Genomic DNA, 15,861 nt, shown 5'->3' with positions numbered 1-15,861 from the left:
TTAAATATTAAAAATAGAATTTAAATTAAATATTGAAAAAAAAAATAAATTAAATATTAAAAATAAAATAAAATTAAATATTAAGTAAATAATTAAAATAAAAAAAAAAACAAATTAAAACCACACTGAAAGTAAAACAAAAACTCTCAAACTTGAAATATTTACTATTGTTGTGTAGTTGCAACACCCACACACATGTATGTATGTACTTGATTATTATGTGTGTCGGCTAATTAAGCTGTTATCCAACACCCAACGCGAGCATGCGTTCGCTGTGCGTGTGCGTTAGTACTAAATCACTATCTCTCTCTAAATGAAAAAATAATAAATTAATTGAAAATAATTGAAAATGTTAAAACTGCAAAAGCAGTAAATACATCCATGATTACACACACATACATACATATATAGTTGAATCATTTTTTATAATTAAGCTTACCGACACTGAAAACACGAACGGTTCAAAGAGCATTTTAATTGAGCTAAACTCAAAAACGAAAGTTGAACTTACTATTATTAAATGTTGTTGTAAAACTCAAAGCAGCATAAATGCGAACTTTAATTTAAATATTTAAGAAAAAAACAAAACAAAAAAATACTATTAGTAAAAACTGAGTATCAGACATACAAACAAACTAATAAATATACACGAACTAAAGAGCATTAGTAAGAAATGATGTTTCAAATAAATGTTTTCCTTTTTTCAAACTATACACAAGAAAAACAAAATATTGTTGTAATTCTTTATAGAGTTCTGCTTATAATCCTTATACTTTATGCAGGTGCTTCTGACAGGAATTTGAGGACGAATATTTAGTGTTTTACTAATAAGCTTTCAAATTTATTTATTAACATTTTTTAAATATAATTTTTGGAATTTTTAGTGTTTTCCGAAGTTTTTATGTTTTTTACATTTCTTATTAGAAACTTTTACAAAACAAAGTTTTGCATTTTTGACTCTCCTTGAAAAAATAATTTTTTTTTGCATCCACACTTCATCTTTGAAGTATAGAAAGCAGATTTCTAAAACCTGTAAAGGCCAATAATCCATGGCCATCCATAATAAACCCGGAAATATTTAATATTTATGAATTTTTCTATTTGTCGCCTTCAAAGTAATCCCCACCAAATGCAATACACATATGCCAACGACTTTTCCAGTCCTCGAAACACTTTTTATAAGCACTTTTTGGGATGGCCTTCAGCTTCTTCAGCAAATTTTGGTTCTATCTCTTCGATCGACTGAAAATGTGTTCCACGGCCAAACAGAACTCTTTATTGATCATCTGTCCGTCTGGAACAAATTCATGTTGAGCCAAACCACGAACATCGAAAAAACAATGAGCATCACCTTGCTTTTTGTGCGGATTTGGAGTAGTTTTTTTTTTAATTTGGCTCCTTTTTCCCTCCATTCCTATGATTGTTGACTTGTTTGCCTGTCAAAATCGTAAGCCCATGTCTTATCGGCAGTTAAAATGCTCTCCATGAATGTGAGATCAGAATTCACACGATCAAATATGTCCAAAGAGACCTGTTTACGGTATTATTTTCGAAAGAAATTCGGCTTTATCGAGACGCGGGCAAGAACGCGTTTTATACCCAAATCTTGCGATCTCTCTAACACTTGTCTGACAATTCATGCTCCATGTCCTTCACTTTTTCAATATTTTCATCAGTTGAAAAAGTCGAAAGTCGTCCAGATCGAGGCATGTCTTCAACGATCTCTCGATCGTCTTTGACGGCTTTGTACCACACGTAGGCTTGTGTTTTGATAAAGCGCAATTACTGTAAGTCTTTTCCAACAAGAGAAGAGAAGAGCAGATAATTATATCCGGTAGTTACATACATATAATTATTTCATGAACTTATATAAATTATCTTAGGATTGAATATATATCATAGCTAAACAACGCAGTGAAAACTTTAGATTGTATTATATAACGAAAAAAATAAAATGGATCCAAGTAGTTGTGAGGATTGTGTTCGAAACTCCTTCCTTTATTAAGAACTTTTAAGATCTCTTTCTTTCTGATAACCCACTCTTTACTTTTATTTAAAAAAAACTTGCAGCTTAAAAGTAGACCTCTCCCACTCAGGTGCATAGACTTCAATTTTTAGTATTTAAAGTATACTTTCAGGCGATGTAAAGCAAAATAGCTTAGTTTGGGTAATTTATAATAGATTTTTTATTATAAGAAATATATATATTTTTAATTTATTAAAGTTTTTAAATTTTTTTTTATTTTTTTAATTTTTTTTCGGTATCTGGCATTATTTCTTAACACGTAAACAAACCTTTTTTCAACCTAAATTGTGCTAACCACCCTGTTTATGATTTTTTTATTTGTAAATTTTTCCCTAACTTTTGTTTTCTTTTGGTGATTTGTGCTAATTTAAAAAAAAGTAAAAAAAAACCTAAAACAACAACAAACAACTAACCAGGTAACTCTGTGCAACTGTTAAATCATAAATAATATATACATATGTGTGTGCATAGCATGCCGCAACCACACAAAGAACATGCCATAAATATTAATAAGCCCACACTTCTTCTACTTTTCGCTACACCTTCGTTACACCTACGCTTTGAATACACAGTAAGGCATGTTAACAAGAAGTCCAAGCACCGCCAATCGCTCTACTCCATCGAATTCGGACCCAGCATCGACACGATACGCAGTCGCGCCGACACCATACTCGACTACGACGATCACCTGCATGGCCGTGACGATGGCGGCGAGTTGTCGCCGAAGCCGATGACACCACGACGCGTCAAGCGCCGTTCGGTGATGGCGCGCGGCACGAACAGCCGCCAATCGACCACCAGTCGGCGCAGTCATCATGGACGCGGCGAGCGCGGTGAAGGCGGCACACATGGCAGCAGCAGCAGCGGTGGCGGCACGCATCCGCGTAACAGCACACGCAGCTCGCGACGGAAATATCAACAGAACCCGGTGACTAAACTCTTGGATCAACAACAATTGCAATTGCAGCAGCAACAACAACAACAGCACCTCCACCATCATCATCCGCATGGTGGCCATCATGGACAGCCGAAACAGCAGTTGGGCTCATTCCAGCACAAGGAAATACCAGCACCGCTGACGGCCTCGAATTTGCAGACCCTAAATCAGGAAATTATAAATAATACAAGTGGCAGCACAGTTGTAAGTGCCGCGGCAGCCGATGCCGGTGGTACTCTGAATAATATTTTATTGAGCGGTGGCAGTCTTACGAAGACCAATAACAATCATTATCACAGCTTCCGTAAGAATATACCGCCCGATCCGATTTATTACAACACCAATGCGCAGACGGGTCTCTACCAACAAACGTGGCAATCGAATTCACAATCACCGATTGTGGGCGATGAGCCACCGCCAACACCTACCCTTACGCCCACACTAGCCGGTCACTTCAATCCGACTTATCAACATTCGACAACGAATCTCAATGACGTGGAACACGTCGACGAGTTGTATAACAATCGACCGCCTTCGGTACGTTCCAGTTACTCGAATTTCCACGGCACGCGCCCTCTCTCTTCCTACCTGTCGAACTCGGCTGCTACGGAGAATGTATTCGCCGGCTTAACTGGCGCTACACAGTCGCCGACTGCTGGTACGCAGCAGGCGCAGCAACAACAACAGCAATCACAACATTTGCCAACTCTGCCGCCGTTGCCGCCGCATGTGGCACCGGCCACACCGCCCTTGTATCAAACGAATCCGCTGCATCAGCATCCGCATGTGGCGGGTCAACAGCATATACCGCCTTTGCCATCGCCAAACTTTCCCAGCACGCCACCTCAAAATATACCTTTCGGCAAGCGAACTGCGTCGCGTGAGAGTATACGATCTATGGCGTTCCTGAATAGCGGACCACCAGCCTACAATCTTAACTATCACACGCCACCCGACTCAGAGACGACGATGTGATGTTGAGGTGGCCTAAATATTAGCAGAGAAGAGAGAGTAAATTGTGGCATCGCGATAGTGTGGGAAGACCAATCGTGCTAAACTTGACTACAACAAAAACCGTCCAACTTGACTGGGTTTTAAAAGTTACTTTGTAAACTATTTAATGTAAATTAAGCCCTAGAAATACATATATATGTCTAATATACATATACTGTGCCTAAAGTTTTGTGGTTAATTTAAGCTTTCTCAAAGCAAAAGCTTTCTGCAGAAACATATTTAGAAAATGTTTTCTAAGCTTTAATATTGGATGTTTGTATACCTTTTGGACCTAAGTCAACAAATTTTGTAAAGCTGCAATTCTATAAAAGCTTTATTAAGAGGAACCTGAAATTTGCATACATTTTTTACTTAAAGTGAAAGCTCTCAAGATCAATCATCACACTTTTGCACAGCTTTAAGATAACACACTTGAAAGCTTTCGATATCAATCATTATCCTTTTAAAGCTTCGGAACATGAAATTTTCATAAATTTTATACTTAAAGTGAAAGCTCTCAAAATCAACCACTACATTTTTGGAGAGCATGAAGAGTACATACAAAAAAAATTAAAACCGTTAGTCATATTTTTGACTATGAAAATGTGTGCCTTTAAGTAGTAACTACTTCTATATAAGCTTTCATTCGTTTTAAACTAACTTTACAAAATATCAGGTAAAAATAAATTAAAGAAGCTTTCAGTTCATAGAAAATAATAAATTAAATATTTACATTGAAAGATTCGCAGCTAAAATATTAAGTTAGGGAGAGCTTTCATTTCTTAAAGCTTAAATAAAATCTTCCGCAAGTAAAGCTTTAATTCTATAAAATATTTTATTATTTTTTAACATACATTTGGATTTATTTATCTACATATATTTATGGAAAAGCTTATCATTTAGTTTGAGAAAAGCTTCCTTTAACAAAAGCTTTCTTCGAGTTAAAATTTCATATTTAACATACATAAATTAGCTTTCATTGAAATTAAAAAAAAATTGTTTGAAAAAACTCCTTTTAACAAAAGCTTTCTTTAAAAAAAAATAAGCTTTTACATTTAACAATAATTAGCTTTCATTGAACTTTTAAAAAATATATAAGAATATTATGAAAATTTGAAATTATAATTTTTATTTTTATAAAAAGCTTTTATTATAAAAAAGCTTTATAAAAATAAGCTTTCATCTAAATAAAGTAGCGATAACTAATTTTAAATGTATTTCTAACCCATTTTAAACTCTCGAAATTCATTGCTGTGCTTTAGTACAACTTTTATGAAAGTTTTGAAGCTTACATAAAAGCTCTGATCTCAAAAATTATTTCCTATATATGTATTTCTATGGAAAAATAATTTTTGGCTTTATTAATTATTTGTTTAAAAAATAATATATTGTACTTTAATCAAAATTTGAATTTACTTGGGTAAATTTGAAGCTTTTGAAATTGGCTTCAAAAATAAAAATTAATCGTAAAATATTCTGTATTAAATGAAAAAAATTTTAAAAATTTTCTATTTTTGGAAAAACAAACGCATTTATGTGTGTAAAAATCATGTAACTTGTGTGACAAGTTCTTAAGTGGTTGGACTTCCATTAAAATATAATTAACAATATAAAAAAAGTAATAAAATTAATATAGTTAATCAAAAAATGTTAATAAGTATATTTTGAGTTAACATACTTACTTACCGAGGTATACTTTTAAAAAATAATTGACTTTAATTTTTCATTTTATTTATAAGATAACTGTTCAATGAAGCTTAAATCACTTAGTAATTTAAATTAGTCATCAGCAACGTAAAAAATACTTAATTAATTTAAAAATATACTTCAAAATAATTTCTTTATGCGTTTAAGAACTTAAATTAGGTAATAACTTATAATTAATAAAACCAAAGTAATAACTGTAAATATTAAAAAAAATATCGCAAATAGTCTTTTTTAAGAAAATTAATGCAAAATAAAAACAAACAAATTTTATTGTAATACAACGAAATCACGTGTAACATTATGTAATTTTGAAGAACTATGAAATAAAGATATATGCAAAAAATATGTACTAAGATGGTGTTCTTTTATTTTTATGACATAAAAAAGCTCAGTTTGAGTGCAACTGATAATATCGTAGACACACGCTCTCAGCTTTTATGATAACTCACATTGACTAAATATGGGCAAAATATAGTAAGACTTCGTTCATAATTTAAAATTCTTAATTCTTATACTTCAAAATCGATGTCGTTCCCCTCAAAGTAATAAAGGCAATTTCCGGAATAACGTTTAATGTGCTTCAATTGACTCAAAATATAATTCCGACCTCTTTATACGAATAACTTCACGCAATCCCCGCGAAATCCATACCAAACATTGACATATTGTGGATGCATTTGTATTTTGAGAATTACTTGAGAGTTCTCAGAATCCCAAAAGCAACAAAGTCTAAATGTTTAGTAAATTTTCATTTCATTGACGTTCTAAGCCAAACAGCGTGGTTAGCATAATTTAGGTTGATTCGGAAAGGTTTCTTACTAAATAACCTCGAACAGATTGTCCGACAATAATCAAATATAACATAAATAAGTATAGTCTCTTCGGGGATAATCAAGAAATGTGGTGTTACACAGTATTCTATTTTGTAGTAGTTGAAGCCTCTATAAGGCTATATAACCTAGAACACCACCTTTTAAGATGGTCCTTAAATAGTAAAATATATGCATCTCACTCCAATTGGCCTTATTTTACTGCAAGTCTTCTTATTTAAAAATTTTTGTAAATTATGAAAATTTATGTGACGATTTCATTTATTTTCTCCTACCATAAAAGTGGTAGGTCTGCGACAGATCAGTCTCTGAATGCTGCCAACATGAAATATTGGGTAGTCAAAAAAGTCTTTTCGTATTTCTAATCAAACTTCAACTTTTTTTTTTGTTTTATTTATAATGAACTTTAATGAAGCAAATATCTACCATATTGGTCGAATACTTTTTGCCATTTTTTCGCTAGATACATTATTCCATCAGTGTAAAACTTTTCTAGTTTCTCGGCGAAAAACTGTGACAAGTAATTTTCACATGCTTCTCTTGAAGCCAACTTTACTCCATTAAGGGAGTTCTGCATTGATCGAAACGAATGGTATTTCGATGGTACAAGATCAGAGCAATATGGTGGGTGCATCAAAACTTCCCAGGCAAGTTCTCCCTGTTTTTGTCGAGTCTAGTGTTGTCCTGATGGAAGACGAAGTCCTTTCTGTTGATTAGTTCTGGCCGTTTTTTCCATTACTTGCTTTAATCACATCAGTTCTTGACAATAAAATGTAGAATGAATCGTTCGACCAGGCTGGAGTAGCTCATAGTGGATGGTTCCTTTCCAATCCCACCAAACACTCAGTATACTCGTAACCTTTCGAGGTGTCAATCCTGGCTTTGCGACCATATGTTGAGCTTCATCACGCTGGGATTATGTTCTTTTTGGCACATTATTTTCGTATTTGATCCACTTTTTGTCTCCTGTTATAATTCGCTTCAGAAATGGTTCGATTTCATTTCGTTTCAGCGAAGAATCTCAGCTATTAATTCGGTTCATTAAATTTTTCACAGACAATTCATGTGGTACTCAAACATCGAGCTTTTTTTTGTAGTCAGCCTTTTTTAAATGGTTCAAACCCGTTTTATGATGAATGTTAAGTTACTTAGCGATGTCATGGCTGCTTATGTGATGGTCCTGGTCAATCCTTTCCATAATTTCAGAGACTTTTTCAACGATAGATCGACCAGATCAAGGCGCATCTTTTACGAAAACGAATTTTTCAGAACGGAAGCGAAGCGAACCATTGTTGTGCTGCACGAACTGATACAACAATCTCCGTAAACTTCGCAAACTTCATTGGTGGCTTGCGTGTCATTCTTTCCGTTTTCATGCAAAAATCTCAAAATATAGCGAATTTCTTCATTATTTTCACTCATTTTTGAACAGCTGTAACTTTTTTTCAACTTCTCCGAATTTAATTTTTTTCTCAACTTTCCAACACTATATGGTATGACACAATGTGATAGCACTGGTGATATGCGACTGCAACGACATCTATTGACAAAATACGAAAAGACTTTTTCGACTACCCAATATAACTATAAATACAAAAGATTACAAAAAATTTATATCTTCGTAGTAGTTTCCCTGTAAAATGTTATTTTTCGTCTTATAAAGCAGTTGTTACATATTTAGCCATCACTGTATTGCACTTGTCTTGGGTAAAAAAACTTTAACTGCTTAGCAAATACATGAACCAAATAGTGGGTTTATTATCCAAGACACTTTCAGCTATCCAATACATGCACCAATTGGTAATTATAACGGGAATTTTGCTGTTAGGATACTGTAAAGAGATTATTTGCCTCTAAAGATAGAAGATAGTATTTAAGTTTAACTGACGGTGTAATTGAAATAGCAGGTCCCATTGCTTGTCGATACTTAAAAAAAATAAATTTAACGACCATGGTCTCATACATGACTTAAAATCCAGAAAACTCCTTTAGTCAAGTTAGGTCAGCATAGAATGTTTAATATACATACATATGTAGGTATAAAATAATATATCACATAAGAATCTAGGACATATAAAATAATATATCATTTTTTAAGAAAATCGTCGTCTGAAATTAGAATTTACGGTCTGTTAAGGGAGCCTTTCATTCATGGAAAAAAATTACTAGTGGTAGGGAATACTAGACAACAAGGACTATGCCACTCCAACAAAATAGCAACAAGTACACCATAAATAAATATATTTTTTTTGTTTTTTTTTCGGTTGATCAGGTTGGCGTTCCATTTTTCTTATTGAGAGATTTACATCTGCGCACTTTCTTTTTGCCGCGGATTATCCTCCAGTTTTCTTCACTCTCCAGCATGACCCTGATTAAATTGTCCGTGTTTATTGGGTCAATCAGGTGTTCTACGGCGAAGCGTTCAAGAAATGTGTGTTCAGCGTCGTCCTCTGTAGTATCGTCGTATAGACAGGACGGCACTTCGACTTTTCCCTTTCTGTGAAGGTACTTTTTGAAGTATCTGTGACGGGATAACAGCTGAGTAGTGTAAAATTTACGGCCAGTCCATACGTTTAACCCTTTTATTTGTCTGGCAGTCCATCTGCCGCGACTCTTATGCTCCCATCTTCATTGCCATGCGAGTATCGTGTCTTTCTTTATTCGGTCAATTGCGTTCTTGTTGTTTTCGGATGTTTTCTTCAGCTCCCACAGCTTGTTCCTTTCGTATGCTAGAAAGTCAATTGGGGCATTAGCGCTTACAACTAATATTGCATCAACTGACACTGTTCGATAGGCTGATGAACTCTGAGCGCTGCGGTGCGGTGCCCTCTGGCCACTACCTTACGCCGGTTTTTTTAAGCACACCTGCTCAGACTTCAGCTCAGTATAATAGGACGCTGATTGTCGTCGACAGTTGGAAGTGATTTTTCTCTTTCCTTGGATTTGTACCCAGAGGTTATGTCTGGGGCCATTAGTCTAGTAATTTGTGAAGGTGATTTTTGCTGCCTTTTCTGGGGTATGTGGATTTGTTACCCAGAGATTAGTCGTTTTTCCCAGTCTTAGCTGGAGGTTGGTTACTGCTTTTGTGTTCTGAGAATATCTTCGTAGTCGTTTGCATTTGTATTTCTGAAGTCCGAGCCAATTAAGTACGATTTAGTATAGCACCGTAGCTGATGTTCCAAAGTATGGACCCAGAATCCTTGTACTACTACTACCATATATTTAAGTTATGAAATCTTGTTTTAATGATGTACCTGAATCGGTTTGAGCACAAACATCAAGTCTGTCAAAGTTGGAAAATACCTTTGGAGCTTTATAGCGTATGTATTTTTGGACCATTGCGATACTATTTGAGTAGTTATGAATAAATCTTATATATTTGAACCTCTGCGCAACAAGAATCATTTCAAAAGTTAGTGAAGCACTCAACTCTTCCCAGGAAAGCGCGAAGCTAGTAAAGTCTCCATTCCCAGTAAGGAGTTTCATCAGTTGTTGGTCAGCGCTTCTATTACAGCACAGATTCCGATCTACTTATAAGTCTAGCAATTTGGAACTGAAAAATCGATTTATAGAATTTCAGGAATCGATCTCATGACAAATGTTTCGAGTCATTCAGCTCATTCGAAGTTAAATAATATGAAATAATAGTTGTATGGTCTACGTAGTTAATTTCTGAGTATTTTATAGAGGTCATTGTGTGCATTGGCCAAATAATTGTTCAAAATGCAATAAGGAATATGCGCTATCTGAATATAAAGCGCATTCAAAAGAGACCGTTGAAGATTTAACTCTACTGCCTCCCATATTTAGTAACAAATAGCTACAGTCTCAACTTATACAATTTAATTACAGAAGTAACGAATGAATAGCAGCATTGAGAAGCTTTTCGCCAACATTTCGACCAAATTATCATTGTCCTTCAAAGGACACCCGACTCGAATAATGCACGAACTGTGTGACAATGATTGATTTAAATCTGCACGCACACAAACTTGATAAATACATATGTGAATATTATGGTCACTTGTGCAACATGCAACAAAAGGCGACCCTTGCAGGCTTGCCATACACAATTATAATAAAAGAAAATTGGTTGCATTTAACGAATTGGCCTCTCAGCTGCAGCAGTTCACTTCCTCTCGCTTCTCATTGTAATGATCAGAGATGCAACTCGATAAACGATTGCAGCAACCATGACTAAAGAAAGAGTTGACGAAAATTTACAGCCATATTTACAAGTCGTTAGCAGTTACTTGTTGTTGTTGTTGTAACGAGTTGCATTCACGGCAATAAAATTCATTCTTTGTGTGTGGCATACAGAAAGTGTAATTAAAATACTCAAAATAAATTGAGTAAAGCACGTTTTTGTTCAAATACGAGGGAGACTCGATAAGTACCTTGACGGGTAATCAATGGGTAAGATTATATAAATATGTATCTCAATGAAGTTATTGTAGTCTTCCTTTTATAAATTAATGCTTCATTATTTCTTCTTCTTTTTTTTTACAGCCCGAGCTCCGATTTATAAGTGATATCATAATTTTTCCAAAAATTCAAAATTTTCAGAAATTTGCCAATGATTTTTTTTGGAGAAGTGGTAAGTCTTGGAAAATCTTTATATTTTACGTTGTATAGATAGATAGAATATTTAGATTAATATTTTGTTTAACAAGTTGCTGATTTCCGGCTTTGTAATGCAATTTTTTGAGACTGTGAAATCACAAAATTGTAAAGAAACTAAAACCACTAGGCTAGACCCTTTATTTTCCTATCAAATCCTCGAAAAAATAATTTTTATTCTCCAAACTATTTAATTTCCCTATATATACACCCCTACTCAGACTTTTTCTCAGAATTTTGTTTTCCAAATAAATGAATCCTCATTTGATACTTTCGAACTCTTTGTTTCTGCATTTTTTCTAACTATCTTCTCCTCTTTCTAATCGTTTACTCTCAATTTGCTACTCAGTATAAAGCAATCCATAATACTCAGAACAGCACCATGATGTTCTCAATGCAAGTAATTTTTGATATATTTAGAGTAAATTATAGAAATCAGATGCCAAATTGATTTCTCCCAAAAACTGAGTAGTTATCTATATCAGGAATATCATTTTTGGAGTTGAAAAATATGCTCAACCTTTCCCGAAATCTCTGTTTTTTCGGTACAGTATTGAATTGTTGTTACTTACTGTTATGAGCAAAAAAATAGCAAGACTTTGTTCATAATTTTTAAATTCTTAATTTATTTTTCAAAATCTATATTTTCCTTAACAAAGTAATCCACATTGGCCCCAACACAATTGTGTCAAAATTTTTTCCAATCCTCGAAACAGTTTTAAAGTCAACTTCCGGAATAACGTTCAATGTGTTCACGTTTAATGTCCTCAATTCACGGTTTCTCCGAAGCTTGAGAAGTCACACGGAGCTAAATTAGGCTAATACGGTGGTTGCGGCACGATATTGGTTGCAAAACTCACGAAGAATCAATGCAGTATGCGTTAAAGCATTATTGTCGTGCAAAAAAAAGAGTTGTCGGCCCATAATTCCGACCTCTCTTTACGAATACCTTCGCGCAAATAACGCATAATACTCAAATAGTATTCTTTGTTGACGGTTGGGCCGATCGGAAGGAATTCGATGTGCACCACACCTCGATAGTCCAAGAAAACTGTCAATGTAACCTTGATTTTTTTACCTACTTTGAAGTGGTTTTTTCAGCTTCCGATCACCTTTGCCACGATATTTAGCCGATTGATCGTTTGTTTCCGGATTGTAATCATAGATCCAAGACTAATTGCGAGTAATAATACGTTTCATGACATCTTAGTAGTCGGAAAGCCAGACTTCAACGCGACGTGCTTTCACTTTTCTCAAAATGATCTTTCAAAATGGTTTTCTCTGATCCTTTCGATATTCCAGCGATGCTAGTTAGATCTCTGACTGTTAATCGTCGTTTCTTAAGCACACATTTCTTTATTTGTTTGACGTGTTAATCATCAGTTGATGTTGATGGTCGTCCTGGACGTGGTTCGTCGTCAATGCGTTCTCGACTCTCTTTCAAAAATTTGTATCAATCAAAAACACAGACGTCAATCTCGGCGATTACCTTTTCAATATAGCTGAATATCTTTACAGAGAGTATTCTTTTAAGGTTTGAGAACAATAAAATATTTTTGGCGACCAGAAAGGAATATAATACATTATATTGTTTTGATGAAACAGCACATTCCTTTCCTACAAATTGAGTTGATTGATCCACTAATCATTATCACAGATCAGTTACCACTGACCAGCTCCAAACACCTCTCAAAAACATTAGTTCCTTATGCTTTCTGATGTATTAAGCGTTCGCGTGACATGACATGACATTTTATACAGTAGTTTCGCATTCCCAAATATTTATGAACTATTTGTTTAATATGTTCCTTGGATATATTGGGTTGTTCACTAAGTAATTTCGTGTTTTAGTGTAATTTAAACATGATTTTTTTTATTGTGTGAAATATTTTATGAAATTCTACTTGTATATTCTCCATTTTGATCCAATACTTCTTACCATCTTTCGGGCAAGACATTGATTCCACGTTTAACTAAAATTTGATCCTTGCAGACAAATCACTTCCAAGTGGGTTTTGACGTTCTGATTTGAGGTGAAGGTTCTCCCATTCAAACAATTAAGCAGAGACCGAAACAAGTAATAGTCTGTAGGTGCATAGTCTTGAGAAGCCACAGCCACAATGGCTTTTAGCGAGTCATCCAACTTGTATGAGGTGTCGCATTTTCCTAATCTCTTTCTAATTAATCTCTTCTAATGATTAATTCTGACCTCTTTTGTTTGAGTACATCACCGAATTTGTGCAGTTGATCATAATACACTTCAGAATAAATCGTGATATTGTTGTATAAAAGCTCAAAATGAACGATCCCGTTGAAATCTCATCAAACAGACAACGTGACCTTTGTTTAATGACTGTCGGCCTTCGAAGTGATTTGAGTTGGTTCAACCACGTTTTGTTGTTATAGCAGCAGAGTTCTGCAAGTTGACAGTCCTTGGTCGTATAAAAAACCGGGTCCGTTCCTCTTAGAATAACATTTCGTGAAGAACTGGTTCATCCATGGTCTCTAGCGCTTTATATTCATGTATACAACCACTTTTCATCACCTGTAACCATGCGTTTCAAAAGTGGATCACTTCTCTTACGTTTAATAAGCAAATCACAGTCGTTAATGCGACAAAGCAAATTTCGTTCTGTTAGAACATGAGGAATCCATATGTAAAGCTTTGAAATAATTCCTGGAGGTTTAATATGTTTGTGAACGGTCGCGTTGGGCAAATTTAATCTTTGAGTTATCGCCCGAGTTGTTATTCGACGATTAACATTGACCAACGACTTTATCCACATCGGCTTCAGGACGCGTTCCAGGACTTAGTGCATCCTCAAGACCGAAATTTTGCAAACCAATTTTGGCATTGGTGTTCGGTTAAATGTGAAGTTGGCTGCGACAAAAAGAGAATAAGATCAGCGGTTGTCATCAAACGAAATTACTTAAAATTTTGGTGTATTAGAGCTCGTATATACTATACATATGTAACTATTCAAACGAGTAAATTTTAGGTATCAATAAACTTCATACAAAATTGGGTTTCGTAGTTAAATCTTAAAATTTCAAATTTCACCGAAATACTGAAAGCGTTCATGTAGTCAGAAAGTTTTTTACAAAAATAAATTATTTAGGAAAATTTTTGAGTTATTTAAAAAAAAAAAAAGAATCTGAAAAAAAATATTTTAAACAAATTTAAAAAAAAAAATAGTTTTATTTTGAAAAAAAAAAACAATATTTTTAAAACATTTTTGAAGAATAAAAATATTTTTGTTTCCAAAAATTTTTTTTTTGTGAAAAAGAATTACTTTTAAAAAGTTTTAAAAAAAAAAAATATTTAAAAAAAAATTTTGAAAAAAAAGTTATTTTTAAAAATATTTTGAAACAAAAAAAGTTTTTGTTAAAATTTTTGAAAAAGAAGTTTTTTTTTTAATTTTGAAAAAAAGTTATTTTTAAAAAAATTTTGAAACAACAAAAAAAATTTTAAGCAAATTTTGAAAAAAAAATATTTTTGAAAAAATAGTTTTTTATTTTTTAATTTTTGAAAAACAAAATTATATAAAATAAAAATATAAAAAAAATTATTCAATCAATAATAGGAGGGTCCTAGTAAAACCCATCATCAATATTTTTTAGCGTTCTTTGTGTACAACAACAATTTTCTTAATCAAAATCAAAATTTCATCAACATTTAAAATACAATATTATAAAAGATTCGTCTAAATACTGCGAATTAGAATTCGATTCACAAAGTGCTTATGTCAGCTCAAGGTCACACATGCATAAATACACACAAGAACGATGTGTCTAACAGCATTATGAATGCAAAATTTCGCAAACAATTTGACAACCAAATTTTCACCTGCACAAATGGGTCGAACTCAAATTGCGAACACTGATTCACTAATACATTTATACCTCTGCATTTGTATACTCGCATTTAGTGAAGCATAACTATTTCTTTCACAGAGTTGAAATTAATTGAAATTCAAATATTTGCACAAAAGCTTTCACACACCAAAAGTCAACCGCATAATATTCTCGGAATACATACATACATATATACCTATATAAATACCGTTTGAAAACACATGCACATATACATACATATATACATTTACCAACACACATATGCAAATACTAACGTGCCGGAATAATTCGTAATGTGGTCTTTGCTATGCGAAGCATTTCGTTTTGCATTTTGCCTCGCACCTCAGCTTTCGTGCTGTTTTCCCCAGAATGCACAACAACAAAAACAATAACGGAGTACCTTCACCGGCGGTGTTTCGACTGTTGGGTCAAAGGACGACAGTTGAAATTTCTTTGGCAAATTATGCGATAAACATGTTTACCCAAGCATTGAGCTCGTCCATTAGCAAGGCAGGCGATGAGGAAAACAATAGGCAACAACAACAACAACAATTGTAACAATAACATTAAACCGGAAACTTTGGAAAATATGCAACGGATTGACGATTTGTTAGGTGCCATTGGTTGGCCTTCAAAACAATACGAAATATATATTCGGTCACGACGTTCAGCGCTTTTGACTTCTGCTCGGCGGTAGGAGAGGTGAGCGAAGGGTTAGGTGGGTGGCCAACTATTCTAAAGATTTGGTCGAAGCAAAAATAGTCTTCGTTTCGCTCGATTTGCCTACTTTTTCTTGTTTTTTTTTTTTGTTTTTGTTTTTTTTTTGTTTTTGATTTTTTGCTTTGAACTTCATTGTTTTTGCTGTCGTCTTTGCTGCTTACCTTCAAAGCACC

At 33.9% G+C, this 15,861-nt stretch overlaps 1 protein-coding gene across 3 annotated transcripts in view; it reads left to right on the top strand.

Annotated features, from left to right (window-relative positions):
* Positions 1 to 15,861, top strand: part of LOC126757347 (sodium/potassium-transporting ATPase subunit beta-1-interacting protein) — a 265,042-nt gene that overhangs the window by 179,284 nt on the left and 69,897 nt on the right. The window contains exon 6 of one of the 3 annotated variants that reach the window (XR_007666727.1): positions 11,003 to 11,090. Coding sequence is in view for 2 of the 3 variants with exons in the window: in XM_050471179.1 (XP_050327136.1) it covers positions 2,599 to 3,938 (1,340 nt within the window). In the remaining variant the exon portion in view is untranslated. Of the gene's footprint in view, positions 1 to 2,598; positions 4,965 to 11,002; positions 11,091 to 15,861 lie in introns of those variants that run through there. The other 2 variants (XM_050471179.1, XM_050471183.1) reach the window with 2 other exon arrangements.

This window comes from Bactrocera neohumeralis, chromosome 4 (assembly GCF_024586455.1).
Source record: "Bactrocera neohumeralis isolate Rockhampton chromosome 4, APGP_CSIRO_Bneo_wtdbg2-racon-allhic-juicebox.fasta_v2, whole genome shotgun sequence".
NCBI lineage: Eukaryota > Metazoa > Arthropoda > Insecta > Diptera > Tephritidae > Bactrocera > Bactrocera neohumeralis.
This window is presented reverse-complemented; position numbering and strand designations above follow the sequence as displayed.